General features: G+C 38.0%; 6 protein-coding genes across 8 annotated transcripts; 3 read left to right on the top strand and 3 right to left on the bottom strand.

The window, feature by feature from the left end:
* Window positions 1-125: 125 nt before the first annotated feature.
* LOC137735078 (uncharacterized) lies at window positions 126-4,999 on the top strand. The gene is made up of 6 exons (XM_068474451.1): window positions 126-473; window positions 1,112-1,195; window positions 1,605-1,932; window positions 2,067-3,957; window positions 4,081-4,287; window positions 4,483-4,999. The coding sequence occupies exons 3-6, from the start codon at window positions 1,673-1,675 to the stop codon at window positions 4,795-4,797; spliced, it is 2,673 nt and encodes an 890-aa protein (XP_068330552.1). The 5' UTR covers window positions 126-473; window positions 1,112-1,195; window positions 1,605-1,672; the 3' UTR covers window positions 4,798-4,999.
* Window positions 5,000-5,205: 206 nt separating this feature from the next.
* On the bottom strand, window positions 5,206-5,730 carry LOC137733508 (embryo-specific protein ATS3A-like). The gene has a single exon (XM_068472656.1). The coding sequence runs from the start codon at window positions 5,728-5,730 to the stop codon at window positions 5,206-5,208; it is 525 nt and encodes a 174-aa protein (XP_068328757.1).
* Window positions 5,731-7,654: 1,924 nt separating this feature from the next.
* On the bottom strand, window positions 7,655-9,962 carry LOC137734982 (deaminated glutathione amidase, chloroplastic/cytosolic). The gene is made up of 9 exons (XM_068474329.1): window positions 9,692-9,962; window positions 9,446-9,582; window positions 9,227-9,355; window positions 9,074-9,132; window positions 8,827-8,939; window positions 8,649-8,741; window positions 8,434-8,536; window positions 8,216-8,298; window positions 7,655-7,932 (listed from the first exon to the last, which is right to left on the bottom strand). Exons 1-9 carry the CDS (start codon window positions 9,890-9,892, stop codon window positions 7,891-7,893), a joined length of 960 nt encoding a protein of 319 aa, XP_068330430.1. The 5' UTR covers window positions 9,893-9,962; the 3' UTR covers window positions 7,655-7,890.
* Window positions 9,963-11,813: 1,851 nt separating this feature from the next.
* Window positions 11,814-15,959, top strand: LOC137734949 (probable protein phosphatase 2C 38). Of its 3 annotated transcripts, none has more exons than XM_068474290.1 (5): window positions 11,814-12,354; window positions 12,726-13,153; window positions 13,824-14,206; window positions 14,807-15,043; window positions 15,221-15,959. In XM_068474290.1, the coding sequence occupies exons 2-5, from the start codon at window positions 12,832-12,834 to the stop codon at window positions 15,443-15,445; spliced, it is 1,167 nt and encodes a 388-aa protein (XP_068330391.1). In that variant the 5' UTR covers window positions 11,814-12,354; window positions 12,726-12,831; the 3' UTR covers window positions 15,446-15,959. The 3 variants fall into 3 exon arrangements, with proteins under 3 accessions (XP_068330391.1, XP_068330390.1, XP_068330393.1); XM_068474289.1 differs by having other exon boundaries at window positions 12,740-13,153; window positions 15,221-15,958; XM_068474292.1 differs by having other exon boundaries at window positions 12,740-13,153; window positions 13,839-14,206; window positions 15,221-15,957.
* Window positions 15,960-16,252: 293 nt separating this feature from the next.
* Window positions 16,253-18,188, top strand: LOC137734414 (glutathione S-transferase L2, chloroplastic-like). The gene is made up of 7 exons (XM_068473688.1): window positions 16,253-16,393; window positions 17,277-17,375; window positions 17,453-17,555; window positions 17,614-17,693; window positions 17,815-17,922; window positions 17,991-18,065; window positions 18,156-18,188. Exons 1-7 carry the CDS (start codon window positions 16,253-16,255, stop codon window positions 18,186-18,188), a joined length of 639 nt encoding a protein of 212 aa, XP_068329789.1.
* A 1,143-nt stretch (window positions 18,189-19,331) lies between these two features.
* Window positions 19,332-22,536, bottom strand: LOC137734716 (CDP-diacylglycerol--glycerol-3-phosphate 3-phosphatidyltransferase 2-like). Its single transcript, XM_068473983.1, has 7 exons — window positions 21,725-22,536; window positions 21,218-21,315; window positions 21,059-21,109; window positions 20,798-20,911; window positions 20,142-20,198; window positions 19,935-20,020; window positions 19,332-19,827 (listed from the first exon to the last, which is right to left on the bottom strand). The coding sequence occupies exons 1-7, from the start codon at window positions 22,308-22,310 to the stop codon at window positions 19,707-19,709; spliced, it is 1,113 nt and encodes a 370-aa protein (XP_068330084.1). The 5' UTR covers window positions 22,311-22,536; the 3' UTR covers window positions 19,332-19,706.
* Between the last annotated feature and the right edge of the window lie 2,619 nt (window positions 22,537-25,155).

The following is a 25,155-nucleotide window of genomic DNA, read 5'->3' as shown; positions in this document are numbered from 1 at the left end:
TTACGGGATTTAATTTCCAGATTTCTTCATTTTTTTTTAATTTTCGGTATTTGAATCGCTGCTGGATTATCTGCTTGCTGACCGTTTGCAAAAGCAGAGTAAGGAATTTTCTTGACTCTTTTTCTTTTATTTTTCTTTTTTCGTTTTCGTTTTGCTGTTTGGTTGCCGAGAAAGTTGAGGAAACTGATGGGTGGAAGGGGAATTTTTGTTCGAGAGAGGTTTATCTTCTCCGATTTTCACTTTTTCCAGTGAAAGAAAATTTTGCAAGACGTAGATGATATGTTTCTTTGATTCTTGGTGATGAAATCGTTGGAAGTGTGAGTAACTCAATCGTTTGTGTTTTTCTTTTCTTGCGTTTTCTCAGCGGCCAAACAGGAAATAAGTTGATTGTTCGTAGAAGATTCTCGAACTGAAGAAGTAATCGTTTGTTACTTTTTCTTTCGCCTTCTTTCATTTTCTTAGTAGCCAAACAGGTACTAAGTTGATTACAGAAATTGTCAGCAGTCATATAGTTATAATTTTTTTTCTTCATTTTCTCGGTAACCAAACACTCGTCGTCTATTACTTGTATTTCATTGTAGATATCTGGATCTGGTTTTCTGTACAATCTTTTGTTTAACTGCAGAATTGATTTGTTTAGGATTAGGATCGTGATGAAATGCCTCGATTTCGTCGCGAAAAGTGTTTAATAATTTGATCCTTTTGTCGTCAGAGTGCACAGATAAAATGTCAGTTGTTTAATCTTAGGCACCAAATTGCCCTCCCTGTGTAGAGAAGATTAGGGTTTAAGGATGATGAAAATGATGAGGCTATTACTGTCTTTTCACTACATCTCTGGCTCAGCTGATAAAGCCCAGATTGAGATCGAATCAGACCTGCTGACACATATGTTTTGTTAATTACTTTATGTATTTCATGATTTTCAACGTGACCTCCTAATTTAAAATGCTACTATTTGTTTATTTAGTTTTTAATTTTTCTTCTGTTCTATTTTTTAACTCTGTGTGATGCATGAAGCTAGTTGCTATTGTTAGTATCAGGATGTTGATGCATTAGGCTCCAAAGTCCTCTGTAGTTAACTGAACTAATCTTCTTCTGTTTCCGGTTGCAGTTACGGGTTTAGCAATTTCATATATTGGTGTATCGTTACTTCAAAGATCGTAGTTACTGAAGATTCTGGTTTTCGAGAAAAAGGGTATGAATTCCATAAAGATTGAATTACAGTGTGTTTAGGCAAGCAATAGTGATAATCAACTATGGTTTTGGCAAATTTTTCGGTAGTAGAAACTTGAATGATTTTGGCCTTTGGGTCCTGGCATTCTTTTTTAATCAATATCCTTCACTTTCTCTGTTTTCTGTACTTATTTCAGCCAATTTTATTACTTTCCGGTTCATGTTTGTCTCATGATTATTTTGCCCTTTGCTACATAATGTCTTGGTTTCTTTTCTTCTGATGGGCATCTTAAATCTTATTACTTATATGTTGAGCATTTTGTAAGGTTGGCATTTCTGAATTGATTATCTGTACAATGATTCATTTGCTTTTCTGCCATCCCCACAAATTTTAATGGCAGTCTTATGTTTTCTGTTCTAAATTATTTTAGGTTCAGAGAAATCCTTTTGGACAGAATTTAATGTGCCGCGATTAGCATTTTCTGCCGAAGATTCAAACATGAAGAAGCTCTTCTTTTTCAGATCTTCTGCTTCTAGTAATAACAACAATGTTCCTCCACCAACTGATAAGCAGATATCTGATGCCGAGAACTCCAATAAAAGTCCGGCTCTTAGAAGGAGCCGGTCATTGTCATCAGCAGCATTTCTTGGAAGTGAGCCAACGCAAACAGATTTTTCTTCTTCGAAATATCAAAGCAGATCTCCTTGTAGTAGTAGTGCAAGGAGCTTTCCTCATCAGCAATGCGACCAACCATCTTGGTGAGGCTTTTGTATCAGTTTATTTGTTAATGTCATGAACTTGTTTACTAGAGCTCAAGTACAACATTTAGACTCCTGTTTAGTTAAAGTTTTCTTCATGAAGCTAATTTTACTGGTTTTGTGATATGTACCAGTTGTCGAACTCTTACTCCTGAGAGGCATAGGACTAAACATTTTGAAGTTCCATCTCTCCAAAACACACATGGATTGGAGAGGCCTGGTTCTGCTGGTTCTTCTAGAATGCGCCATGATTCGTCAGGGAGCTCTTCCACTTGCTCTAGTAATGTATCAGCCAAAGTCTTGGACCGTTACATTGACGGAGAGCAGGAGGAACTGAGCAGACAAAAGAACAGTTCTTCCCAGAGACACTTGACTGGGAATGGTGGTGGTGGATGGCGTCCACCGCGAACTCAGTTTACAGCACCCATTTCACCTAGGGCTCATTCATATAGAGAGACAAAAAGTTCTCGTCTTCGTTCATCATCCAAAGACGGGGCAGAAAATGGATTTGGGCATGAATCTCCCCGGAGGCTTGCAAAGAATGTCGTTGAGAGGCTCTCACAGTCTCACGTTATTCAACCAACACGTGAGAAGGAGTTTGACCATGATATTCCACTCACCATTGAGGATATTTATGGTAGATCAGATCTGATTGCCCAGAAAAATTATCCTGGAGATGACTACTCAAGCCTGCAGAAGTTGTTCTATGGTGAAAACTGTGATGGTATAAACACCGATGAGACTGAAGAGGACATGGATGTAGAATTACAAAGAAGATTGAGGGAAGCAGAGGAGAAGGTCATGCTACTTTCTGACGAACTTGAACAGGAAAGCTTTCTTAGAGATAGTGGGTACAATGTTCCATCACTGATTCAGACAATTAGAAACCTAACTGAGCAGAGGGTAAGCTTGGCACTTGAGGTTTCAAACCTCTTACAGTTGCGAATTGCTGAGAGGGCTTCTGCCAAGAAAGAACTCAGACTGGCAAACGGAGAACTGGAGTCGCGAACGAAAAAATTAGAGAAGGAGAAGAATGAGTTGCAGTCAGCATTGGAGAGGGAACTAGACAGAAGGTCGACTGACTGGTCACTTAAGCTTGAGAAGTATCAGTCAGAGGAGCAGAGGCTTCGTGAGCGAGTTAGAGAGCTTGCAGAGCAAAATGTCTCACTTCAAAGAGAAGTCTCTTCCTTTAATGTGAGGGAAACTGAGTATAGAAGTGTGGAAACAAAATCAGAGCAACAGCTTAACAGCCTTGTTACAAGGGTGGGGGAAATGAGAGAGGAGAATCAAGAACTGAAAAATAATCTCTCAGACTTGCAAGAGAAGTATAGAGCAGCAGAGGAAGACCGTGTTTGCATCCATAAAAATTTTGATGAGAAGGATAAGGAGTGCAAGGATCTGCATAAGTCCATTACAAGATTACTGAGAACCTGCAAAGAACAAGAGAAGACAATAGATGGCTTGCGTGAAAGTTTTAGCGAGGAATTTAGGAAGAACCAATCCGTGGAGAGGTTTGATAAGCACGTCACCAAATTGCAGATGGAGCAAATGAGGTTGACAGGAGTAGAACTGGCCTTGAGAAGGGAGTTGGAATCTCATAAGCTTGAAGTTGATTCTCTTCGGCATGAGAATATACACTTGTTAGACCGGTTGAGAGGAAGTGGGAAAGAAAATGGTGCCTTAACTTTCAAGCTAGATAAGGAAATGTCGGCACGAGTCTCCTACATGAAGAATCAAGGGCTATCAATTCTAAACGAGAGCTCCCAGTTATGTTCAAATTTACTAGAATTTGTTAAAGGGAAAGCAGGCCAACTTCCAGAAGCTAACCATGGCTTGGATGGGCAATTTTTTGTTGAATCTGAAATGAAAGTTCAGGGCATAAAGCGTGGAACTGAAAGCTTTGCAAGAAGTTTGCAGACAATGTCCACTTTGCTGCATGAAAAATCCAGTCTGTCCACTTCAAAATTAGCATCTAAGTGCACGAATGCTGATGGACCAGCACATCCAGATGATCAGGCTCCAGAGGTTAGTATTGTTATAAGAACACACTATATATGAATTTTTCAGTTTCTTATTATGTTAAACAAGTTCTTTTGTTTCCATTCTAAAAACGAACTGTTACGGATGCTGTCACTCTTACTTACGTAGGATGACATGAGATATGAGCTCAAAGCAGAAACTTTACTAACAAGTCTACTGAGAGAAAAGTTGTATTCAAAAGAGCTGGAAGTTGAGCAGTTGCAAGCCGAACTTGCAGCAGCTGTAAGAGGAAATGACATTCTCCGATGTGAAGTGCAAAATGCAATGGACAACCTTTCATGTCTCACCCACAAGTTGAAGGACCTTGAAATGCAGGTAACCGTTAGTATCACATATAAAATTCAATGTTAGTGATCATTATATATTTGGATCTGATGCGTTGTTTTTTATATGACGTACGTGATGAAATTCTGAGAATGATCTTTCAGTATTGTTGAATGATGAAGCATCTATTACAAAGATTAAGGCATGTAACTAATAACTATTTCCCTGCTTATTCCGTAATAACAGATGCTTAAGAAGGACGAGAACATAAACCAGCTTCAGAGTGACCTCCAGGCGTCAACGAAAGAATTAACAGTTACTCGGGGGATACTGCCTAAAATTTCAGAGGAGAGAGACATGATGTGGGAGGAGGTGAAGAAATACAACGAGAAGAACATGTTGCTGAACTCAGAGGTTAACATGTTGAAGAAGAAGATCGAAACCCTTGACGAGGACATACTTCTAAAGGAAGGTCAGATCACAATTCTGAAAGATACCATAGGGAACAAGCCTTTCGACCTTCTGTCCAGTCCCGATAGGCGAGAATTTTTGCTTCATTGATTGTCAAATGGCAGGGGTTTCTTATAGGGTGAGTAAATCACATTGTTCATAGCCCCATACTCCCCAAAGTCTAATAGCTTTTCTTTCTTATTTTCCATCTGTACACTTTTCCCTCCTTTTCGTCGATAGATAAAGAAGCGAGAAACATATCATTATTTGGTTGTAACCCGTCTTTATAGTTGTTCATAGTTGGTTTGGTTTCGCTTGTCGGCGTGATCAAGATATTCTCTATATCTTGACAAGCAAGTTAATGAATTTGTTTCACTCTAGAGATTTTCTGTGTGTTCTGTTTTCTGGTATGGTCGAACCCGATGAGGTTTTCAAAATTCATTAAACTGTTTGCCTTCGTTAAACCAAATCGAAAGACAGCAAAAACCCGGAAAAAAAAAAAAAAAAAAGAGAAGAAGGTTACTCATTAAAACTAACAACAGGGGGCACAAAACCACCACCTTTGGAGTGACAATAATCAAATCCATACCATACATTTTCTGGAACAAACGTTCTAAAATAGAATATGTAAGAACCCGGCACTACCACCCGGCCGCCATCCTGTCGATGAAGCACCTTCACCCAGCCAGGCCGCCAGTCATCCGACCCAACCTTCTTCAGGTACAGAGAGCACACCCTCCGGCTCATGCATTGTCCACTGGCCTCAAACATGTCTATGGCACATCGTCCAAAGCCGCCATACCCCCGACGTCTCACACCACCGTTTGCAGCATACAATGGCTTAGGGTTGTTCAGATGCTTCACTATGATCAAATTACCCTCGGAGACCCCGAACCTGACGCTGACATGGTCCGAGGTTGCGGCTGATCGTGCACATGTTGTCTCAATCTCGACGGAGTAGGAGCAGTTTGTGCTGGATCCTTGGACTGGCAGAGAAGTGATGAAGGCTATTGCAACGACAGTTAAGATGCTTAGTCTCTTCATTTTTGTGGTGAGAGGTGGTGAGTGAAAGTAAGAAACAACTGACTAGTATATAATGCAAGAGGTTTCTCTCTTTTGTTAGATTCTGTGAGTACTAATTAAGTAAAGGTAATACAGATGGACGTACTTTGAGAAAGAAGAGATTCCCCATTTCCCACTACGTCCACTCTCTTTTATTACTGTTACAGATTCTCATCCAACCTCTTTAAGAGTAACTCAACCCGTTTTAGAAGGGCAAGGCAGGGCAAGGGCAATAAAAGTGCACCGACTAATTACTCTGAATAGGAATTGTCTTTGTGCAAGTTCACTCATTTGTGAAGAGCAGGGACATCATTCATAAATATATATTTTATGCTTTGTAAGTTTGTTCCATGAGACTAAAATGATTGTCTAATTTCGATAATATATTTCAAATACAAGGAATGAAGATGGCGGTAGGGTCTTTATAGAAAAAATTTGGGTATTTTTTGGTATTTTTTACCGTTAAAATAATTATGATCTTTGAATTTCAAAATTATTTATGTTGGATGGTCCAGATTGCGCCACGTGGTAGTTGCAGAAAAAATTACAATTTTTTTATTATTGAAAATCCAATGGTCCAGATCATTTAATTGTTGAAAATACAACGGCTCAACTTGGAAGAACAAGGAGCCAATTGGCTTTGGGGTTGCGCACGTGGGTGGTCCCCGCTCGGTCCATTTTTTGTAGGAAAAGGATCCTTGTTGGATCCCTTCCTTCTAATCGACCAAGTCCAGGGATCCGGATCTTTAAAATTTGATCCAACGACTAAAGTTATTATAACTTTTAAAGTGGGCCCCTGTTTGTAGCCGTTGGATCAAATTTCAATGGCCCAGATCTTCGAACTTGGTGAATTATGAGGAAGGGATCCTATTTGATCCCTTTCGATTTTTTTAGGAATAGGATCCTCTCCGGATCCTATTTGTAGGGATCCAAATGATCAATTAATCATGTCCGTTCATCGTACATCATGCGGTTAGAAATTATTTTTAATTTTTAATTTAAAATTAAATATAAATAGTACTTAATGAAAATTGACCACACAATGTACAATAAACGGACATGATTTATTGATCATCCGGATCCCCACAAAAAGAATCTGGAGAGAGGATCCTTGTCCATTTTTGTAGGCAGCGGGCGCAAGCCCAGGTGATTCTTGCAAGGTCAGCTGAAAGGATAGAAGCCCTGGGCCTAATTGCCCAGTCAACCCAATTGCTAGGGCAAATGGGCGAGTGCTGGAGATGCTCTAACCAATGTAGTAGCAGAGAGAGATTATTGCCTCCGACGGTCGACTGGTTTGGTATTGCTGTGCTTTGAAAAAAAGCTGCTTCTGCTGTGCTGTGAGAATAAGCAGCTGTGAAATAAAGCAGCAGAGTGTTTGGTAAACTTTTTTGTAAAAGTTCTTTTGAAAAAAAAAAGCAGTATTAGAGTGTTTGGTAAACTTTTATGTAAAACAAATGTGAAAAAAAGCCGGTTTTTCAAAGCTAGGTTTTGCAGCTTCTTGTTTTTGGCTTTTTTTCATCCAAAACTGTGAAAAAAAGATGAAGCTGAGTGTTTACCAAACACAAAAACAACTCCCAGCTTTTTTTTATAGCAGCTTTTTTCAGAATCACCTCAGTACCAAACCAGGTCGAAACCACTCCCAACGGAGTGGGACTCTTACATTTGAGTTAACAAGAGTTTGTAACATGGGGCGAAACTGGCTCCTAAATATAGTGATTTCCGCACGCTCTTTTCTTTGCAAGTTAGAGAGTCCACCTGGTGACGAGGACTCGCAAACCTGTAGCCATCCAGCACATGAGGACAGATCGGTATTGACATTTTCCATGTCATATGATGTGAGTTGAGTCAGCTTTATCAACAGTAATTAAAGAAACGAAAGCTTTAATTTTAATACAAAGCCTGAAGCTACAAATCTTTAAACAGGCTTTATTAAGTGTAATGAGATTGAAGTTTGAATAAGAAAGCTATAATAAAAGTGTACACAGAATCAACTACAAAATAAGAAATAATCCCTTGTTTTGAGCTGCATCGACGCCCGTCATTCCTATAGTAACATCCTAAAGATTCGACTCGCTGCGTTATTCTTCATCTACAAGTACAGCAGAAGTTCCGAATGGCTCACAGGGAAAACCGTCCCAAAAATCAAAGGGATGCAGATTTCCAGAACTCGACAGGCTTCCGGTGCTGAAATAGGAAACGAATTAAAAGGACTTGGTTACAAGATAGGCATAATCATCAATGATCCAACATAATTCATCAACAGAACAAATATACACAACAGAGCAACGGTATATTAAATATACACACGACCCTAAGAATTAACGGGATCAAATAATTAATGCTGATTAACAACGGGGGAACCACAAGGGCCATTTATCCCATCATTTCAAAGTCAAACAAGTTTTCAAGCGACGTTCTGGTTTACATATTTCATTGTCCAAACTAGACAAGAAAGAACTTAACGTACCTTGGCAATTGGCATTTTTTCTCTCACTGAATCAATCAATGAGAAGTCGATATCGGCTATAGCAATCCCTGTTGACAGTCGATCTGAGAAAGAGAGCAAAAAGTTCAAATTATGTTACAGCAGTGGCTAGTATAAGTACTATGGGCATGAGTTTAAACAATTAGCCATGATTTAAAGCCACTCAAGCAGCTTGATGTGTAAGGTAATCAAGTCCTCACCGGGCAGTCGGCCAACAACTGTTCCCCAAGGATCAATAATTAAAGTTTCTCCGTGGCTTTCTCTATTATCATTATGCTGTCCAGCTTGTGCAGAAGCTATGACCTAATAATACATAAGTAACATAATCATCCCAACGTGACATTGTAAGAAAAATCGTTCCCTAGAAACAAATATGAAAAGGTTACGTTGATGGAGAAGAAAAAGGGATTCATACGTAGCATTGAGTCTCAATTGCACGAGCACGTAGAAGAATCTCCCAGTGCGCCTGCCCAGTTACTTTGGTGAAGGCTGAAGGTACCAAAAGAATCTGCGATCGTAATGCAAGATGTCAGTGCGAGATGCTAAATTACCATGTATAACTTTAAACCTTCTAAAAGAAAATGTAGTTTTACCTGTGCATCATGTTGGAACCTGAGCAGCTGGTAAATCTCCGGGAATCTCAGATCATAGCATACCGTCAAACCCAAACGGCCAATAGGGCTATCAACTGCCACAACATTCTCCCCTGAAAATGTGAACAAACTAAGTCTCTGACTATCTCACACCAAAAAGATAATCAACACCAACAATAGTAACAACATTTTGATTCATTAGCACAACCCCGTATTTTGAACATTTCACATACGGGCAAGAACTTACCAGGTTCGGTAAAGCTGCCTTCCTTGTACACCCTTCCACCAGGAATATCCACATCAAACCTTCCACAATCAACAACTTTTTCTAATCACATTTTTCACGAAATTTCGGGGTAGCGAAAATTGCATTGCATTGAACTTAAAACAGCCTACTTACAAGTGAATCTTTCTGTAAGTACTTCTGATGTTCCCAGCATCATCAACAACAACATGGGTGTTAGACAAATGTTCATCATCCGACCCCTTTTCTTGAAACCCTCCAAGTGACAACCAAATCCCAGATTCTCTACAATCCATTCACTCAAATGGGTCACTTCAATTTCCCCAAAAAATCAAATTTATGACACAAAGTTTCAATTTTTATTCTAATTTTTACCTTGCCAGGGAGCAGTACTTCTGCAAAATTGGACCCTCTAGAGGTTCTGCTATTTTCAGACTGTCACCATCTTTGGCACCAATAAATGAAAAGCTTTCCGGAAAGCAAATCAATTTTGCTCCGGCAGCAGCTGCTTCCTTCACATGATTTATAAATTAATTAATTATTAATTACATAATTAATATGATAATTACATAAAGTTTGGAAGGGGGAAAAAGAGAAGAAAAAGAAGTGAAAGATGGGTACTTTGACGAGGCGAGAGCAAGTGGCAAAATTGGCGGCGAGGTCGTTGATGGAGGTCATTTGGGCGGCGGCGACTCGGAGTGAATTGGCGGCCATGTTCGACTCTCCAGCGATAATAACGCGGGCGGACTGGGAACGGATCAGAGCGCCGTCTCGGAGGAGTGGGCTGACACGATAATTAGGTAGGGAAAGACAAAACGGCATCCTCGGTCTATGCCATCGAATAGTCAGCCGGAAATGTTTAGGCAATGGTCACGTCGGACAGTTTGTATTTTTCTGTTGTGACCACTTCAAAATATCATTTTATACTTTTATTCGTGAAACAAGTATGGTAACGTATACTTCACAAGGATGACCACAAGTTAACAAGGTTTTCAGTTTTGCATGTATTGGGGAGGAGAAACCTCTATCGTACATAGTTTTATTCTTATTTTGCAAAAAAATTATTTTCACGATCCGAACCTATGAGCTTTCAATCACAAATAAACAATACTTTTGTTGCGTCTAGCTCGCCCTCTACCTTACTTCATAAGGCATTGCTAAATATTTCAACTTTTATTTTCATTTGGCTTGATAAATGTGCATTCTCGAATTACACGACAAGTAGTAAAATTTCAATTCTCATAATAAATACCAAAGGTGTCAAATAAGAAACATAATCTTGTTTTTTGAATCAGAAATATAATATTTATTCCAACACAATAGACTAATGTAAATAATAAGAGTGTACAAGCGTTAAGTTAGTAACTTAATACGATGCTAATCACTCGTCGCACGTGTTCGATAAAGTAATGTATTGATCTCAACAATTCACTGTTTAAAACGTAACAATTGATTAATGTCGTATTAAGTTACTAACTGATTAACATTTAGGTGCTTTTGCATAAGTTGTTCACTTTGGACCAAGAAGAACATGAGATCAACAATACACTTATTCAAACACATCAAAATCTTATGTTGCTAAAACAAAACACACGCTTCGATTTTCACCAAGTACAACTAGAAGATAAATGTCTCATGTTCTTGGATGGAAGTGCTTGCCGTTACAAGTGATTGCCGAAATGCCGAATTCTTTTGTTTAGTAAAAGGGGTGCATATCGATGTAAACTATGTGTCTAATGTGAAAGAAAAATCATGAACGAGAATCATGTACCAAGTTGTTTGTTGACATTAACAATTCTAGTAGACGGCAACGGTAGTTCACCTGATCTCAACAGTTCACTTTAACACACAAAAAGATGTTCGATTTTCGCCAAGCGATAGAAAACTAAAAACTCCCCTTGTACTTGGAGCCTGGAAGGAATGATCCGAGTATATTTGCTCACCGTTATTAATTGATGATGAATATCATCATATTAGTTGTCAGTAAATGAGTTTAAGGTTCAAGACATCTGTCACATTTCTCGGAGCATAATTTTAGTGTACTTGAAACACCATCACGTGATGTTACTACTTTATTGCACTTATATCAACCATGACGTCCAGGCTTATTATAACATGTAAAATGACAAACTACGTAACTTGTATTCTTAATACCCATAAAAATAGAAGTGGTCCCTAAGTTTGTCAATCATTAATCATTTTGGTCATTATGTGGAAAAATCTATGTTAAACATGGACCAAAACGACAAAATATCTTCAATTTAATAAACAATGAGCCAAAATAATTTGACAAAAATTGGGACTATTTTTGTCATTTTATCCCTTATTTAATGGATATGGTTGATGATAGACAAACTCAGAGACCAGTTCTATCGATTTTAAATCTCATAGACCATTTTAGCTAAAAAGCCTTACATTAAATTTGTCTATACTATTGAAGTGGGGTTCAGACTTAAATATATTTATGTATCACACTGCTATAACTAACTTGACCAAATTTAAATTTAGACAACAAAATATGTTTTGATTAAGACCGATGCAACATGATACAATTATTTATTAATTATTATGTGGTAATAGATAGGGGCAACAAGTTGACAACTATATTCCCAAGAAATTCCCAATCACAGCACAAAATAATTGGCAAAGTGGGCAAAAATTCTTTTCTTTTGATGATTATTCTTGTTTAGAACAAGTTAATAGAAGGGAGTTGTTATGTTACTAAATAAAGGTTGGGGAAGGGGAAGATGAGCAAAAGTTGCCTAAAATGGTGGTTTGTTGGAGGTCAAAGTCAAAACCCCAACCCATAAATTAGAATACCAAAACTGAAAATCCAACCCAAAAGGCCTCAGCTCTCTCCCTAAACATGGTTTTTCAAGCCGAGGGCGAGGGGTTGGTTTCTTGTAATTGTATTCTTCCACCTCCATGCTTATTCATCTCTTTCCCTGCAAGAAACAAAGATTAAAACTTTGTTTTTAAATAATAAAGAGAACCAATTTATTGCTCCCAATCCCCCACCCCCTCTCTCTCTCCTCTCTTCTTTCTCTCTTCTTTCTCTCTCTACCCCTCTCTTTCTCTCTCTTCATTCTTTCGATCTAACCCTTTCCACGCTTCTGACAACCTTTTTTCTGTCAGAACATTCCAAATCTGTTTCATTGGTTCTCAGTCTAATCCAAATAAAAATGTTCTTCTGAGCTCTCGGATGGTAATTGAATTGTGGTGGTCTTATAGACAAAGGGCCAGAAGAATCCCCCTCCAAGGCTCCAACATATATTGAATACAAGGTAGGTTGCAGATTTTGTTTTTTCAATCCCAAAGACATGAACTTTTGTTGTTTGAGTTATGATTCGATGTTGTTTTTTCAAACCCCAGATGTTTGTTTGGTCTTAAATTTATGTTGGACGGTTGGATTTATGGTTTTGATGTTTTTTCATGACAAAGTTCATGTCTTTTCTGAAATACCTATTAGTTTTTAGTTTGCTTTTTAATTATCTGGGAATATTGTGCTTGTTTCTGGACATGAACATTTTATTTATTTGTGCCCCATTTCAATTAATTACCTGCAAGTTAATTACATCCTAAACTCATATTATCTGGTTTTGCACCCCTTTCAATTCGACTTTGGTTCTGTTTGCAATTTAATTTTTACTCTTAGTTTTGTAATTGTAGGGAAGCTAGAGGCGGCGCCAGGATTAGTTCTTGTTCACAATGACTCGTTGAATAATTTAATCCCGGGTCATTTGGTTGAGAATATGTAAGGGATGGTATCAGCTAAGTTAATGAGGCTTGTGTCACCTTGCTGGAAACCTTCTGTCGAGGGTGAAAATTCTAATAGGGGGGACGTGAGTGGTCGAATTGATGGTTTGTTGTGGCATAAAGATTCAGGACATCATGTTAATGGAGATTTCTCAATGGCAGTAATTCAAGCAAACAACTTGTTGGAAGACCATAGCCAACTAGAATCAGGGCCATTGAGCTCACTCGACTCGGGTCCTCATGGAACATTTGTTGGAATTTATGATGGACACGGAGGTCCAGAAACAGCCAGGTTTTTAAATGAACGTCTGTTCAATAACATCAAGAGTGCGTTGTTCTTTCCCCTAAATTCATCTTCTTCTTCTTTTTTATACATATATATCTGTTGAGAAATTTGGTAATTGCGATAACTAAACTAATGCTGCTATTATCAATAAACAACTGAGAAACTAGTATTTTCTTATGTCTTGCACCATATATAGTCGTTTTGGTGCGGTTTGCATGTTGCTACCTATATAATTATCAAGAGCTATTTCATATGCAGCCCAAATGTAACTTTTCGAAAAATTTGCAGAGACAGAAAACTCTTCTGTTTTTTTCTTTTTCTTTTTGAATCGTCTGGGAGCTTTATTGTCTAGGAATATATTTGTAGTGACAGTTTATTCATTTTGCAATGCTCGGCCGATGATGTTTGAGTTAAAATCATGATCAGTGGGGATAAGAATGGCGTTATTAATTAAATGGAAATTGTGAGGTTCCAGAGTGAGGTGTAAAACATGTGGTTTGGACAGGATTTCTTATCTGCTTTTACTAACAACCGCCTTGATCATGAATTATATATCATAATACTAATCATGAAAATTTACAAACAATTGAGGTTCTGGTCACGTAATAATCCCTATTAATATCAGTTTTTATGATATGATTGATATCGTATTTATGCAGGTACCACTTCCAGTTTTTAGATAGCTAATGCTTATATTTACTGACTTGACAGCTTTCCGTGGTGCAGAGTTCACATCAGAGAATCAGGGAATGTCAGCTGATGTTATCACGAAAGCATTTTTGGCGACCGAAGAGGAGTTCCTCTCTCTAGTAAAGAAGCAGTGGACAATCAAGCCACTGCTTGCTTCTGTCGGTGCATGTTGTTTGGTAGGCATAGTATGTAGTGGGCTGCTATACATAGCAAATGCGGGGGATTCTCGTGTGGTGCTAGGAAAACTGGAAAAGACCGTTAAACAGGTAAAAGCGGTTCAGCTATCGATTGAGCACAATGCAAGTTATGAATCTGTGAGAGAGGAGTTGCGTTCGTTGCATCCCGATGATCCACAGATTGTGTTATTAAAGCACAAAGTGTGGCGCGTGAAGGGTTTGATACAGGTGATTATTTTCTTATCTGTTCTTAATTTTGTGCATTATCTTCTGAGTCATTTTCTGTTACCCTATACACACTTACATAGTGATCGCTTTCCCCTTTGACTTGTGTGTGACTGAGTAATTTTCATCTTAAGACTTTAGTTTTCACAAATTTTCCATTTATTAAATTTCCTGAGTAGGGGCATGGTGCCATTATTATCAAATGGATTTAGGAACTAAACAGTTCTGATCACGGAGTTTCAAACAATTTTAGCGAATTTGCAGGAGGAATGCTTTTGTGAATTTTAGCAAATGATTTGAGATCTTTTGAACATTAATATTGATGAAAAGAAATGTTAATAGTCATTCGGTGAAAGTACATGTGATCATAGCGGTCTTCCTCTCTCTTAACGGATTTCTTTTACTTAAACTAGAACAGAGTTTCTTTAAGATAAACTATGAGACCTAGTTTAATTCACTCAATTTTTGCGTTTAAGTTTTAGGTAATTCTCATTCATTGAAATCTCTATGCTCGTGACCAAATTTGCATGTCCCCTTCACAAAGATGGCATGGGATGCACAATAGAACAGCACTCATCTTAGAGATGTTTGCTTGTCTTGCAGATTTCAAGATCCATCGGTGATGCCTACCTAAAGAGGCAAGAATTTAACAAAGAACCTCTATTGGCAAAGTTCAGATTATCACAACCCTTCAACAAGCCGATCCTTAAAGCTGAGCCAACAATATTAGTCCAAAAACTCTACCCCGAAGATCAGTTTCTCATATTTGCATCAGACGGCCTATGGGAGCAGTTAAGCAATCAGGAGGCAGTTGACATTGTCCAGAGTTATCCGCGTAATGTACGGTTCCTATGTCAAGTTTTGACTTTCTTTTATATTTACTCGATCATGTTCTGCATCATGGTCGATCTGTCTTGTTTTGCCTGTATGAGATCATAATTTCAGTAGCTCGGTTTGGAATTGTCTTTTATTGAAGTTGCTATTACACCTGCGATAATGTTCCCCATATTTGTGCAGGGTAGCGCAAGGAAACTTGTCAAAGCTGCACTTCGCGAAGCAGCGAAGAAGAGAGAAATGAGATATTCGGACTTAAAAAAGATAGACCGAGGGGTGAGGAGACATTTTCACGACGACATCACAGTGGTAGTTCTGTTCCTAGATTCGCATCTGGTCAGTCGTAGCTACTGCCACGGGCCTCTGCTATCGGTTAAGGCAGCTGGTGGTGTCCCTGCCGGCACCTAGATTTACGAGGTTCAAATGCATCTCTCTCTCAAACCCCCTGGTTTTCTTCACTTGTACTAAGAAACAAACGAAAGCTTTTGTTTTCTTTACAAAGAAGAGAGTTAAAGGCAGATTTTGGGTCTTTTTTTTTCCTTTTCTTTTCATTTTTCTTCTCTCTTCTGCTGATGTATAGCCGTGCTCTATGGATTTTTTTATTTTTATTTTTTATATTTTTAACTTTTACATTTAATGCCACATGAATTTTGAGTATAGATGGAAAGTGAATAGCTAGAGAACTGAGAGTGCCTCAGAAAAAATTTCTGCAGAAAGTTCCTAGCCATTGGATCGTGACACGATGATTATTGTTATTTTTATTATTTTCCGGAGCTACTATTTGCATGAATTGTATGTTTGCCTTGAAATATAAACTTGGAAGCGTTGTGTCAATCGAAATTTCCAATTCAACTTGCACCTCGACTCTGTACCAAGCAATACTTCATGCCTTTTCCTACTTCAAAAATGAAATGCTTAGGGGTAGGCAAGTTCTCGGAACACCAAGGATAAATTTAAAGCAGCATATTGCTCAACGTTATTAACTTTTGTTCTAACCAATGGATAATCCAAAAGTTATTGTATAAGAGCATCTCCACCCGTTGGTAATACCAAGCCAGTATAAACAAAATGGAAACCATATCGGTTTTCCTGCCGTACTCTTTTTCCTGAGTTACCAATATTGGATGGATATCGATTTTGTGGGAACCTCTTCATGTTTGCTTGTTTGACTGACGATATTTACTACATTGACGCTGATGGTAACTTGGGCTATGCATGTTCTCACCAGCAAGACCAAGTCCTTTAATCGTCGATGATTGTTATGAACAGGGATCGGGGGAAAAGATGCAATTGGTTCCTATTAATCTGCAGGACAGGCCTGCTTGGTACAAGGAGAAAGTCTACCCTGCTTACGAGGTGAACTTCTGTGACTAGAGCATATGCTACAAGGCTGATTTCATTTCTTTTGTGTGCATTACAACGAAATGCTCTCTCGTATCGTAAGGCATCTAAAATACCGTCCTGTGATGGAGTTCAGAAAAGCCTCACCGGTTAATTAGATGAAGGAGAGAAGACCATGACAATATTTGTTGAGAATGAGTCATGCGTTGATGGTATGAAGGATCTTGCATGGGCTTTTAAGTAAGTTGGACTACTCCCCATATTACCAGTTGGTTTTACGATGGAACCTCAACTTTTTTCACGGTATCAGGGCAGGTTATCCCACTTATCCCACATGTGAAGCCCAACGGTCATACGTGCTCCACATCATCCCGTTGTGTTGTCCACGTGTTATGCTTAAATATTCGCCACACGTGAGGGAGCGTGTTGAGGAGGGATCTTGCATGGGCTTATAAGTACTCCTCGTATTGCCAATTGGTTTTATGATGGAACCTCAACTTTTTTCATGGTATCAAGGCAGGTTGTCCCACTTATCCCACGTGTGAAGCCCAACGGCCATACGTGCTCCACATCATCTCTTGTCCACGTGTTAGGCTTACAAATTCTCTGGTAGTTGTCTCACTTGTCCCGCGTGTAAAGTTCAATGGTCATACGTGCTCCACATCACCCCGTTGTGTTGTCCACGTATTACGCTTGAAAATTCACCATACGTGAGGGAGCGTGTTGAGAAGGGATCTTATATGGGCTTATAAATACTCCTCATATTACCAATTGGTTTTATGGTGAAATCTCAAATATTTTAAGGCCATTTCTGCACAAAGTTTCTTTGTGATCCGTATGCTTAATTAACCGTTTTATTTTCTGTACGAGGTGTGTCTGACATGAAATTTGAACGCAGGTGCCACCACTCGAACACAATAACGAAGTAAAAGGAGAGAGTCTTGATTTGATCGGATACATTGACAGTCACTTTGAAGGGCCTTCACTGCTCCCTGATGTGAGATTTCGAGAATACTTGGTTAATGAATGTTGGCTTCTGTATGTTATACAAATGCTTACACTCTGCAGATTTAGGATCCTCGGAAGAAAGAGTTTGGAGACGAGTTGCTGTCCTACACGGACTCCTTCAATAGATCTGTGTTTTCGTCGGTTAAACAAGATGAAATCGAGTCAGATGGTGAGACGATCACTTGCTTCTTTCGATGTTATTTAAGTTGCGGTTAAGCGCGCGTAAGCAGATTGGACATTTGACTATATCAAAACTGCTCTTTCCAAATTTGAAGACGGACCTTTCTTTCTTGGCAAGTTTAGTCTGGTAGTATGGCTGCCATATCCGCTCTGTCAACTAGTAGTTCATATGAAGCTTTCGCCATGCTTCCGTGCAAATTTCTTATGAAGCTTTCACCATCATTTTGAAGATTGTTCTTAATTTTCAGGTGGATATAGCTTACGCTCCCTTCCTCGAAAGGTTTCAGCTTTCCTTGATGGACTTGAACAAGTATGACATCGCTGCAGGGAGACCTAAACTGGCAGCATGGATTGACGTACAAAACGATTGGATTCGGAATTTGATAGAAAAGGTTACTCATGTGAATTCATCACTTTTTTGTAGGAGATGAACAAAAAATGTAGCTTACAAACAAACCCCCCCAAAGAGCTTTTCGAACTTTATAGGAGACGCTTTTCGGTAATAATCTTCTTGCAGTGTGTTAGCAAGTCAATTATCGTCGTTGCCAAATGCTAATCTCTTATGCCTCGTTTACTAATCCGTATTCAGATTGAGAGGGGAATTGAATTAACGAGGGATTGAATTGAGGAGAAATTGGTTTACTAATTCTCCTTTCTTCTTCTTGTTCTAAATAACTAATTAATTCTTTAGGAAAACTAATGAAAATGACTTGAAAACTTTGAGTTTTAATGATAAGGACAAAATAAAGGGTAAAGTGAATAATATCATGATTGAATTTTTAGTGTAAAAATATGGTTTTTCATTAAAGTAAACAATATAGCAGACTTTTCGTTAAAACTCCCTAATTCTTTCTCTATTGTGTCTGCTGCTGCACTGGGTATTGATGTGAAACCTGAAGGCGCTGGATGTTTTGAACGGCACCGTATGGAAGAGAGAAGAAGATACAGGTATTTTGGGTAGAAAAAAACTGATTTCGGATGAAGGCTTTCTCCCGGAATCGAAATACCACTAATCTGATTTCGGGAAAATCAGGAATCTGATTCCTTATTTTAGGTGGGTCGCACCTATAATTTCATTCCCCAATGTTGGTAAACGCTTGAAGCGCTTAAAATAAGTGCAATACTCATTCCTCTCACTCCATTCCCCTTACGTAGAGACGCCCCTAATGCATTGGCACTGCAGATGTTCCGAATTTTGCTCGTATGCATTTCCATGCACTGATGGTTCAGACTTCAGAGATCCTCGAGAACCAAATCATAATTCTCCCAGAAACTGTGGTTGTAATTGTTGAAGCGAAACTTCATTTCTTGTATAATAAGTCAGCTGAATTGGTACTTTCCTAGTCTTTTACAACAAAAATAACCTTTGCACTTCAATTGCTGGGGGCATGTCTCAAAACTATCTTAGGCTTGTTTGGAATTTGCTTCTGGAAGGGCTAAAAGTGCTTCAAGTCAGTCATAGAAGTGTTTTCTAAAGAAGCGCCTATTAGATGGTTTTTCAAGAAGCACTTTAAAGTGGCTTTACATGAAGCACTTACATTTTTTAACAAAACACTTCGAACAATAGCAATTAAGAACATAAACACTTTATAAACACTTTAAGAAAGCTGCTTTATTTAAACCTGGATACTTTTGTTTACACTTTCTAAAATCAACAAACATATAAACCTTCTCCAACACCAAACCGCAGAAGCAACTTATTAACGCTACATCATCCATCCTAACCTCGCTTCAAAGAACCAGAATATTCCCGAATCAGTGAACAGGTAAAAATATTGAAAAACCGCCTTAAATACGATATGTAATGAGGAAATTTTGTTTCAACATCTCTATCCAGGTATTATCCCAACAAAATTAGATCAACCTGACATGACATCGGTGAGAATATAAAGTTGCCGAGGGCAGTAACTAGCCAAAATTAGACTACCCACCCAAAATATTAAAGCAAATTTTACTCAATACTGCAGGATTTTAGCAATAATGTGTTATCCCCTCCATCGATTATCAGCATCATGCTCCGTGTGAGATTGATCATTTCTGGGTTCATGTACAGAGCACTGACAATTACCTCTTTGCATTTGAAAGGGTCACTTGATCGAGAAGTATGTATATGAGTGAACACAGAGCAGTTGCACGCACACTACCTCAGCAGTACTTTCCATATCTTGCTCATATACACGATCAAAGACCACACAGCAAGCCCCGCTGAAACATAAAGCAAAAAAACACCAGAAGCTACGATAACATCTGGTCTTCCAAGACTGCACAAGTTGAACAAATTGGGGTCAGAAACTAAATTAATAAACTCTTTCAACTGTATTGGCTGAAGAAGAATAGCTGAAAAATCCAATAAAAAAAGACGATGCACCTGTTGTCTCGGGTTGCCAAGAGGATAGTCAGCGCTATCATCTGTGTGGCTGTTTTCCACTTTCCCAAGTTACTTACAGCTACAGCCTGAGAATATTTATCATTTGAATGAAAACTTATTTTACGATCAAGTTACAGCCGATATCTTCTATCGGTTCTGAATTGAGAAGGCAGTTGTTTGGAGGTATCATGGGGAAGGAAAACAAACCTCTAAAAGTTTAGTGTTCTGAGAAGCAGCCCATTCTCTGACTGCTGACATGGTTATCTAAAAATATGACGCAAAAGTGATTAGTGAGACAGTGGTATCAACACTAGGCATCCATAAAAGTACAGGATAAAATAATTGCATAACAAAAACGTTGGGTGGGGGAAGAGAGAGTAGTTGATAAGACAAGTACTCATTTGAGCAAATATAGGTTAAAAGGATTTGTTCATTGAGCCCAAAGCAGTAGAAGTTGGGAACTCACAACGCAGAATATGCACATCCATGCACAAAAAACGAATAAAAGGGGCACACTCAACCTAACATGGATGAAAAAAAACATGCCAATGTATTTGCAAATTGTAATTCAGCTGCTGTCTATATACGTGATATATGAACCCCAACATCTTTAGGAAGAGACCTTGTGCTTTCTACATGCAAGATCATGCCCAAACATTTTCACGTTAAATACAATCACACTTCATTTTTCTACTAACTATAACTTCCTAGTGAAAATACAATCAAATTTAATTTTGACAATTACTAATACACTAGTGAAATATTTTATTGGCCCACCAATACAAGACATACAAGAAAGCAAGCCCTAAATCGTTTAATTAATAACTAAGGAAATAGAGAAGACAGATGGAACAATATCATACCTCTCTACCAATTATGGCAATTGAAGGAACGACAAACAGCCATGGAACTTGCCCAAACATGGCAACGTCCAAAGGCCTAGAACACAATAAAACCAGTGTCGCTGCAACCATGAGCTGCATTCAGCAGGAATGACAATCAATTTAGAACTCTAGAACAGTTTTAGAGAAGAATTATAATAACCAAAGCACTCCTTTTTATTTTGATAAGCTGAAAGTGACAATAGAAGTGTTTAATTTTAACTTTAGTATGGAAGACAATACCTTATCAGCCACCGGATCCAAAAATGCACCAAAAGCAGATCCTAATTTCATCTGAAACACAAATAAACTCTTATAAAGTCAATAAACTTAACACGGATGAACAACCTCAAGCAATAAAATTCCCAAAATCAATTGAAAAGATAAAGAAAATAAGTTAACCTTCCGAGCAATATACCCATCGAGCCAATCAGTAATTGCTGCAGCAATGAAAATACTTGTTGTGGTAGTTGTTCCCCACCAACTATCGACATAGAAAGCTAGGCCAATGGAAGGGAAAAAACCAATGTTAGCCGAATCAAATGCAAAGGCATCATGCTTCCAAAAACAAAATCTGCAGAAACCGAAAATGCATACAAAACCAGATGTTTAAACATCTCAATTGCCAAAATATGACCACTCCAATTGTATTGGAGCTCCAACAGTGACATCAATGTCAAAAAGCAAACAAAACCCACATGGATAATTAAAAAAAATTGGCAAAATACAACATCCAAATCAACATCATTGCCAAAACATGAGTGCTCCAATTGCATTGGAACTCCCAAGAGAGACACCAACGCCCAAAAAAAAAAAAAAAATTACCCAGGCAACCTAAAATTTAGCTAGTTACACAATTGCAATCAATACAATTTGCAACGAAAACGAAAGATCAATCGAAAGTCATACTGCTAATGAGAACCGGCACGGCGGCGACGCGGCCGAGAGTTAGAATGGTGGGCAAGGTGAGGAATTTGGAGGAGGATTGGGATTGCTGCTGCTGTTGTTTTTGTTGATGTGTCAGAGGAGAAAGCAATTCGTCTTGGTTCGGGTACAATTGGCTGTCGTACCAATCGGTGCCCTTATGATTCTCCGAACCCATGTCGGCCATAAGACCACCAACACCACCTGGGCCGGACTCGGAGCCGGACCTACCAGAGGACTCTCCGCGATCTTCGAAGGAACCGCCACTAGCGTTGCTGCGGCTGCGGGAGGAGGAGGAGGCGGAGAAGCATTTAGGGAATCTGGGGGCTAGGTTTGGGGGAAGAGGGAGAATTGGGGGCGGGAGGGGTGCACAGGGGGTTATCCTGCACCCGGAGTATTTACGCGTGTGCGTTAATGCCTCGATGAAGTTTTTACCAATTGGGGGTGGAGAGGGACAGGAGGAGGACGGGGTGGAGGTGGAGGAGAAGATGGAATTGAAGAGAATTTGGTAGGGCTTTTTGGGGTATATACAGGAGGCTGCTGTGGTCATTTTGAGCACCAGGGGTGACATGGCTGCCAACCAAAGTACCAAACCGACTTCTACAAAAAGTGCTTTTTAAGTTTCAGCAGGACTCTCTCTTTCTCAGGGGAAACGGTTATAAAAACCAACGCAACTAAAAGCCGGTGAGCTCTGCGTTTGCTTATTTTAGCAGCTCTATTTCTTCTTCTGCTTCTGCTGATGATTTTATTCCGTTTGGGAGGACGGAAGTTCGGTTGCTTTGGTTTTGGATGGACATTTCCACAACGAATTTTCCCATGATTCCATTCCACTTGTTAGTCCTTTATTGTTTTCTAATAAAATAATAAAAAAATAAAAAAGAGAGAGCCATGTTGGAATTTTATTTTTTTTTGGGGTAAAAAAAAGTTTTTCGCTCATTTCCTTTGCACTTTCAATTTTGAATTTGTCTACGGTACTTACATGTATTTAATATAATTATTATTTTAATATTAAAATGATCATGCTATTATAATTTATATACATATATTCCACATGGATCATGTCTGAGGGATTTTTTTTTCCTGAAAGATCATATAAACTTATACACATTTTCAATTTGTCGTATGAACTAAAGTTTTAAGCGATTTGTCATATTAACTTTCTTAAATTGTTAATTAGTCATCTCACCCTAACTCTGTTATTTTTCATTCAAAATAAGTCACATGATTTGCGTTTAGGATTATTTTGGACATTTAAATATAAAGAATATCATCCAACTTTACCATACATTGGAGGGTCCCCAATGATTATATTTTTTAGTCATCGTCACTTCGAAACACATCGAATCGAGTGGGTGTCGTTCCTCTCTTTCGAACGAAAAATCCTTGTATACGTTATACTAGATCAACCATTTTTTTGTATCTTTTGAGAAACCCTATAATTATTTATGGGGAGTAAAATGTTGAAATGTCCGGAATAACCTTGAACGTAAGTCATGACTTATTTTGTATGCAAAACTTTACGTAGCTAGGGTGAGATGACAAATTAATGACTTCGAAAAGTTGGTATGACAATTTGCTTGAAGTTTTAGTTCATATGACAAATTGAAAAAGTGTATAAGTTCATATGACATAGACTTTGTGCTTCACTCCATTGTTTTATAGATATAATTATTCCTTAATTACAAATAGTGGATAGTCACGGTGATTAACGCATTCCTCTTCAAACTATTGCATTCCGGTTCAAAACATCCCCATACTCTTGGTTTAGATTTGTAATAAAAAATATTCCTTAATAAAAGTTGATATTGTTTTAATGTTTTTAGCTATTTTTCTTAAAGGAAATTGTTATTGGCACTCCAAAAATCTCATTCTACACTCCAAACTTTCTATATTTGGAAACAAAAATACGCTTGTGAGGAGTGTAGAATGAAATTTTTGTAGTGTCAATAACACTTCCATTTTTAAAAATGAAGGTATATATCTAAAAATATTAAAAACACAGATGTTCGGTTCCATCTTAGCTCATTGGGCCCCCCAAATCCCACTCATCTTGATTTTTAAAGCCCAATAGTTGTTGATCCTCTAACAAGAGAAAATTTAAATGATTAATAGCTTGATTGGATGTGCTTTTAAAATGACTGAAAGCGATTTTAGAAAAAATATTTTTGGGTTTCAAAAACACTTTAACTGCTTTTTAAGGATTTACTTGCATCTTTACTAATGATTGATTTTAAAAACATTTTTACCAAAAACTCTTTCAGTCCTTTCAAAAGCACATCCAAACGAGCTTTAACTTTAGGGAGGTGCTACCGGTATATTCTTTTTTATTTTGTTACACACATCTTTTAATTTTTACAGTCGATTAGAGGATAAAAATTAATAAGGGCATGAAAGATAAAAAGAGGTGTATAGATAATACTCCCGCAATTTAATTATCTTAAAAATATAATATTCTTCCACTATCATTTTAATCAAAAACGAGAAAATCTGATTCTATTCAGTGAGGATAAAAATTTCAAAGGCTATATTTGGTTTGGGGGACAGTGTTGCCTTATTTTTTTTTCATGGGAAAATAGGAGGAAAGTGAAGCCTCTATACTTATTACACTTTATATACTACATTTGTATCCTATCTCTAATAAATATAGTGTTATTACTTATTAGTAAGACGAGATTGTGACCAGCAACCGTCATTCATAGCATGGACAACAGAGGATCGTCACAGTAGTTAATATTCTATAATTAAAGAGAGGTGATATATACACGGTATGCAAAATGTAGTAAGAGTATGACATGATGCCAATATATTTCTCCCAATACAGTTTGACACAGTTGCTAATCTTAAGCCTTAAACACAGTTCATGTTTCGGTTAAGGGTCGATGTATGGACACCTCCATCATAACAGAATTTGATTAAGTTAGCTTCATTTGAAAGCAGAATAAATATTTAATTTCGCCTGGACTTTAAGCTTTATTAGAAAATAAATAAACAGATTTTCAGCTGGTTTTTGGTTGAAAACGGAACTCAAACAAAATCAAGCAACTATCAGTCGGACATGTCAAGGCTCAAGCCGATCTTCACAAACAAAATTATTCAAACAAAATTTAGAACTACTCCTACATGCGCTTAGCACCAATTTATATTTGACTGTCATACTTATTCCTGCTTAGTTGATTGACGGAAAACTTTTTAATCAAATTTAATGGTCAAATACGTGTTAATACTATATAGTTGTTAGTACTCCAAAAACCAACAGGATCCTCTCCGGATCCTTTTGGTGAAGATATTGTGGATCCGTGAATTGTGCGGTCAGTTTTTGTCAGGTATTGTTTGTATTTATTTTAAATAAAAATATTTAAAATAATTTATGACCTTACAATGTACGATGAAAGGACACGATTCACGATAAACGAACA

Source organism: Pyrus communis, chromosome 5, assembly GCF_963583255.1.
Source record: "Pyrus communis chromosome 5, drPyrComm1.1, whole genome shotgun sequence".
In the NCBI taxonomy this organism is placed as follows: domain Eukaryota; kingdom Viridiplantae; phylum Streptophyta; class Magnoliopsida; order Rosales; family Rosaceae; genus Pyrus; species Pyrus communis.
Note: the sequence above shows the minus strand (reverse complement) of the source record. Positions and strands in the feature narration are given on the sequence as shown.

Coding starts and splice junctions, on each gene's coding strand:
- LOC137735078 (XM_068474451.1), top strand. CDS start 1,673: ATGAAGAAGCTCTTCTTTTTCAGATCTTCTGCTTCTAGTAATAACAAC. Junction 1,933..2,066: donor CAATGCGACCAACCATCTTG/GTGAGGCTTTTG, acceptor GATATGTACCAG/TTGTCGAACTCTTACTCCTG. Junction 3,958..4,080: donor CAGATGATCAGGCTCCAGAG/GTTAGTATTGTT, acceptor TTACTTACGTAG/GATGACATGAGATATGAGCT.
- LOC137733508 (XM_068472656.1), bottom strand. CDS start 5,730: ATGAAGAGACTAAGCATCTTAACTGTCGTTGCAATAGCCTTCATCACT.
- LOC137734982 (XM_068474329.1), bottom strand. CDS start 9,892: ATGCCGTTTTGTCTTTCCCTACCTAATTATCGTGTCAGCCCACTCCTC. Junction 9,583..9,691: donor CTTGCTCTCGCCTCGTCAAA/GTACCCATCTTT, acceptor AATCATGTGAAG/GAAGCAGCTGCTGCCGGAGC. Junction 9,356..9,445: donor AAGTACTGCTCCCTGGCAAG/GTAAAAATTAGA, acceptor AATGGATTGTAG/AGAATCTGGGATTTGGTTGT.
- LOC137734949 (XM_068474290.1), top strand. CDS start 12,832: ATGGTATCAGCTAAGTTAATGAGGCTTGTGTCACCTTGCTGGAAACCT. Junction 13,154..13,823: donor TCTGTTCAATAACATCAAGA/GTGCGTTGTTCT, acceptor CTGACTTGACAG/CTTTCCGTGGTGCAGAGTTC. Junction 14,207..14,806: donor GCGTGAAGGGTTTGATACAG/GTGATTATTTTC, acceptor CTTGTCTTGCAG/ATTTCAAGATCCATCGGTGA.
- LOC137734414 (XM_068473688.1), top strand. CDS start 16,253: ATGTTCTCACCAGCAAGACCAAGTCCTTTAATCGTCGATGATTGTTAT. Junction 17,923..17,990: donor AACTGGCAGCATGGATTGAC/GTACAAAACGAT, acceptor ACTTTTTTGTAG/GAGATGAACAAAAAATGTAG. Junction 18,066..18,155: donor TTTATAGGAGACGCTTTTCG/GTAATAATCTTC, acceptor ATCCGTATTCAG/ATTGAGAGGGGAATTGAATT.
- LOC137734716 (XM_068473983.1), bottom strand. CDS start 22,310: ATGTCACCCCTGGTGCTCAAAATGACCACAGCAGCCTCCTGTATATAC. Junction 21,316..21,724: donor CGTGCCGGTTCTCATTAGCA/GTATGACTTTCG, acceptor CCATTGGCCTAG/CTTTCTATGTCGATAGTTGG. Junction 19,828..19,934: donor TTGGCAACCCGAGACAACAG/GTGCATCGTCTT, acceptor CAACTTGTGCAG/TCTTGGAAGACCAGATGTTA.